The sequence below is a fragment of the Aptenodytes forsteri genome, unplaced genomic scaffold (assembly GCF_000699145.1).
Source record: "Aptenodytes forsteri isolate BGI_AS27 unplaced genomic scaffold, ASM69914v1 Scaffold25, whole genome shotgun sequence".
Lineage (NCBI taxonomy): Eukaryota > Metazoa > Chordata > Aves > Sphenisciformes > Spheniscidae > Aptenodytes > Aptenodytes forsteri.
In genome coordinates, this window is record NW_008796180.1 from 113688 (window position 1) to 117007 (window position 3320).

At 56.5% G+C, this 3320-nt stretch overlaps 1 protein-coding gene across 1 annotated transcript in view; it reads right to left on the reverse strand.

Moving 5' to 3' along the window:
* Nucleotides 1–2367, reverse strand: part of CBX1 (chromobox 1) — a 3133-nt gene extending 766 nt beyond the window's left edge. The window contains exons 1-3 of the mRNA XM_009287736.1: nt 2192–2367; nt 1470–1647; nt 635–729 (exon numbers count right to left, since the gene is read on the reverse strand). Coding sequence (XP_009286011.1) covers nt 635–729; nt 1470–1647; nt 2192–2331 — 413 coding nt within the window. The 5' untranslated portion in view covers nt 2332–2367. The remainder of the gene's footprint in view (nt 1–634; nt 730–1469; nt 1648–2191) is intronic.
* Between the last annotated feature and the right edge of the window lie 953 nt (nt 2368–3320).

Sequence of the window (3320 nt, forward strand, 5' to 3'; positions counted from 1 at the left end):
GTCCCCACAGCCGAAGGGGAAGGGGACGTCGTCACGGCTCTCCTCCGGGTGCAGCCTTCCGAAACTGCAACTGCAGCCATGACACCGTGCCCCTCTCTCTCCCCAAGCTCGCACCTGCTGCGCGCGGGCCCAGGAAAAATTCAGGCGTGAGTTGAGCTCTGTGTTGTCGGGGATGGGGAGAGAAGCCGAATCAAAGCTGCGGCCCTGCCCCCAGCCACTCCGTACTCCTGCGACGGTGCAAAAGCGAACAGCTCCCACACCTACACCTGACTGGTTCGGCTCCCACCTGCGCCAGCGACAAGCCCTGTGTCACTACAGCCGAAGGGGACGCGGTCATCGTCACGGCTCTCCTCCGGGTGCAGCCTTCCGAAACTGCAGCCCGCGCCATGACACCGTGCCCCTCTCTCTCCCCAAGCTCGCACCTGCTGCGGGGGGACATCTTAAGAGCCACGCAATCCCAAGGGCCCTACCTGCTCGTTTCACATCCACGTTAGCCTCAGCGCAGAGGGTCACCTCAGGCAGCAGCGCCATCGCGAGAGATTTCATGCCAGGTAGCAGGGACTCCCCAGGCGCAGGTCCTTCCCTCTCTGGCACAGAATAAGTGAAGAAGTGACAGACACAAAGACACACTCACCACTTCATCAGGAACATGAGCTCCCCGCTGGAATCCGTGGCACCAATGATTCGCTCTGGCTCAAATCCCCGGGCAAAGCCTCGCGGTTTCTCCGACTGCAAAGAGACAAGTTTCTACCTGTAGCATCACAGGGTGACAGCCACGGCCCTGTTTCTGGTCACCAGGACACTCTGGTGGCTGCTCAGAAAGGCTCTGCGTATCAGATGCTCAGACTGTAATGGCCGAGGCTAGCGGGGAACTGAGGAGACCACTCTAGTGAAAGCCCATTGCACTGAGGTGACCCGGGACAGCAGAGCGGAGCGCCCTGCTCATGCTGCAAGCAGAGGACCTGATTTCCAAGGCCCTGCTGGTCAAACTCTTGTGCCGGCCAAGATTCAGCAGCTCTTGCGATGAAAACCAGACCTGCAGAGCCTTTTTATTGGCCCTTTCCCCAAGCAGCTACGAGCACCCTGAGCAGGAGGCTCTCTGCTCCACCTCGTTCCCCCTCTTGAAGGGGCAACAGGCAACCCCTGCCTCCCGTTTCACCCCTTGTGCGGTTCTTCAGGAGAAGCTGGGGCTCCATACCCTTTTGGTTCAAGAACTGGCCTTTCAGTTTAGTGCTAGAACCGGCTCTGGATCGACGAAGAGGCCTGGCTTAGACAACAGCTCATGCCTCCTTCCGAAAGCTACAGCTTTTCAAAAGCACTTCAGCTGTGTCTCGCTGAAGTGCAGTATTTTCTCCTCCGTGCAGGAGAACAGTTCGACTGAGGTTTCGGAGCGTGGCTGCTCTAGCTGCTAGGCACCGTGCCAAATGCAGGGGCAGGGAGGTGAGCACAGAAACCCCACCCTGCCTTACCTCCTCCTTCTTCTTCTTTGGTTTGCTCTCCTCCCCTTTATCCTCCGTGTCAGACTCCGCTTTGCGTTTGCTTCCCTCAGACTTCTCGCTCTCATGTGCGGTTTTCTGGGACTGAAGGAACTCTGCAATGAGGTCTGGGCAGTCGAGGTTCTCCTCCGGCTCCCATGTGTTATCTTCACTGCAATCAAAGACAACAGCCGAGTTTTACATACGGGCAGCTCGCTGCAGCTTTCCCTGCCAAGAAAAGTCCTGGACACCAGGTCACGCGGAGATGCTGAGGGAAACAGCAGTCTGGATGCGGGCGTCCTCGCCCCATGAAACAGGACCCTGCCCTGATCCAGGCAGGGATGCCAGAGGGCAGGGCAGTTATTTCCCTTCTCGGGAGAGAAATGCAACTCATTTTATCCGGCTGCTTGTTTCACGCTAGGTTATAAGGGGGGAAGCCCCACCAGGGCACTGCACAGCCTGCTTGCAAGACAGAAACGTGACTTTCTCACCTAGGCTGCGCTCTCATTGCCCTGATTAGAGCTCGAGGCATTTAGCACCGCCGTTTTTGTCATTACGGCTGCCCTTGGCCTCTTAGCTGCATTTTACAGACAAGGAGAGGCGCAGGGAGACTGAGCCACCTGCCCGGAGAGGCTTCGGGAGCCAACGGCAGAAGGGATGCTCGCGCCGGAACAGCCCAGCACCCACCCCGCAGCAGCAGGCAGGGAGGCACTTACTCCGAGAAGCCTTTCCACTTCAGCAGGTATTCCACTTTGCCCTTTACCACTCGCCGATCCAGGACCTTCTCCACCACATACTCCTCCTCCTCTTCCTCTAAGACCTCCTCCACTTTCTTCTTGTTCTGTTTTTTTCCCATTGTGCTGGCCAGTTTTTCAGCTTACGGGCGACGCTGCTAAAAGAGGAGCGAGAACCACACGTTCGTGTCAAGGTCAGGTTTGCCTTTGCCAGGCAGCGAACATACTGGATACGCAGAGGCAAAGCACGGCGCAGGAATGCTGCTTGGGAGAAAACAGGCACATACAAAGCAGGTAACACACGAAGAGATGGGCCGGGATGGTCCTGCCAGCTGAAAAGGCAAAGAGGAATCTCCAGCAGGAGCTGCCGCATTCACACCGTGCCTTTTTGACACACGGCTTTGGCCTTCTTGTCTCCCCAGCACCTTATTTCACCAATTCCATCAAGACTCTGCCTGATTCCACCCATACTTTGTCCCTGTTTTCAGCACACCGTGTCTCGACCTCGCTGCTCCCACGTCTTGCCCGCCGACCTCCAGAAATGAAGCAGCATCCTACGTCAGCTGCTCCACACCTTGTCCTTCCTCTGCCGAGTCCCGCGTGTCCCCCCTCAACCTGTTCTCTCCCCTTTCCTCACCTTGCTGACCTGCCCTTCAGCTTAGTTCAACCCTGCCTTGAGCTGCAGAAAGCATTTGCAGAGCTGTACAGCAGGGGGAGGGAGACGGCGCACCGCTGATATTACCTAAAAGTTAATAAATAGTTAATCCAAGTTAAATACAAGTCACAGCCCCTGATACCGAGCTCTCCACATTCATTTCTTTGCTGGTTCATGGATGTGCACTCCGGGATATTTATCTAACTCACCAACCCAGAAAATGGGGTTTTTTTTCCTCCTTATCTTCCAGAGCTGTTTAGACAGTCAAAAATTCCTGCGTATAAATCCAGTGCTTGCTGGGAAGCGGCAGAAGCGATGCAGAGCTAGGAGAACTCTCTGGCCCGACGCAGCCCAAGGCTACCTGCTGTAAACGCCGCAGCACACAGGTAACGAGTGACGGGGCGGCCCTCGGCGCAGCTCTCTGCTTTCCACTCACGCGGGGGGACTGCAGAGGAG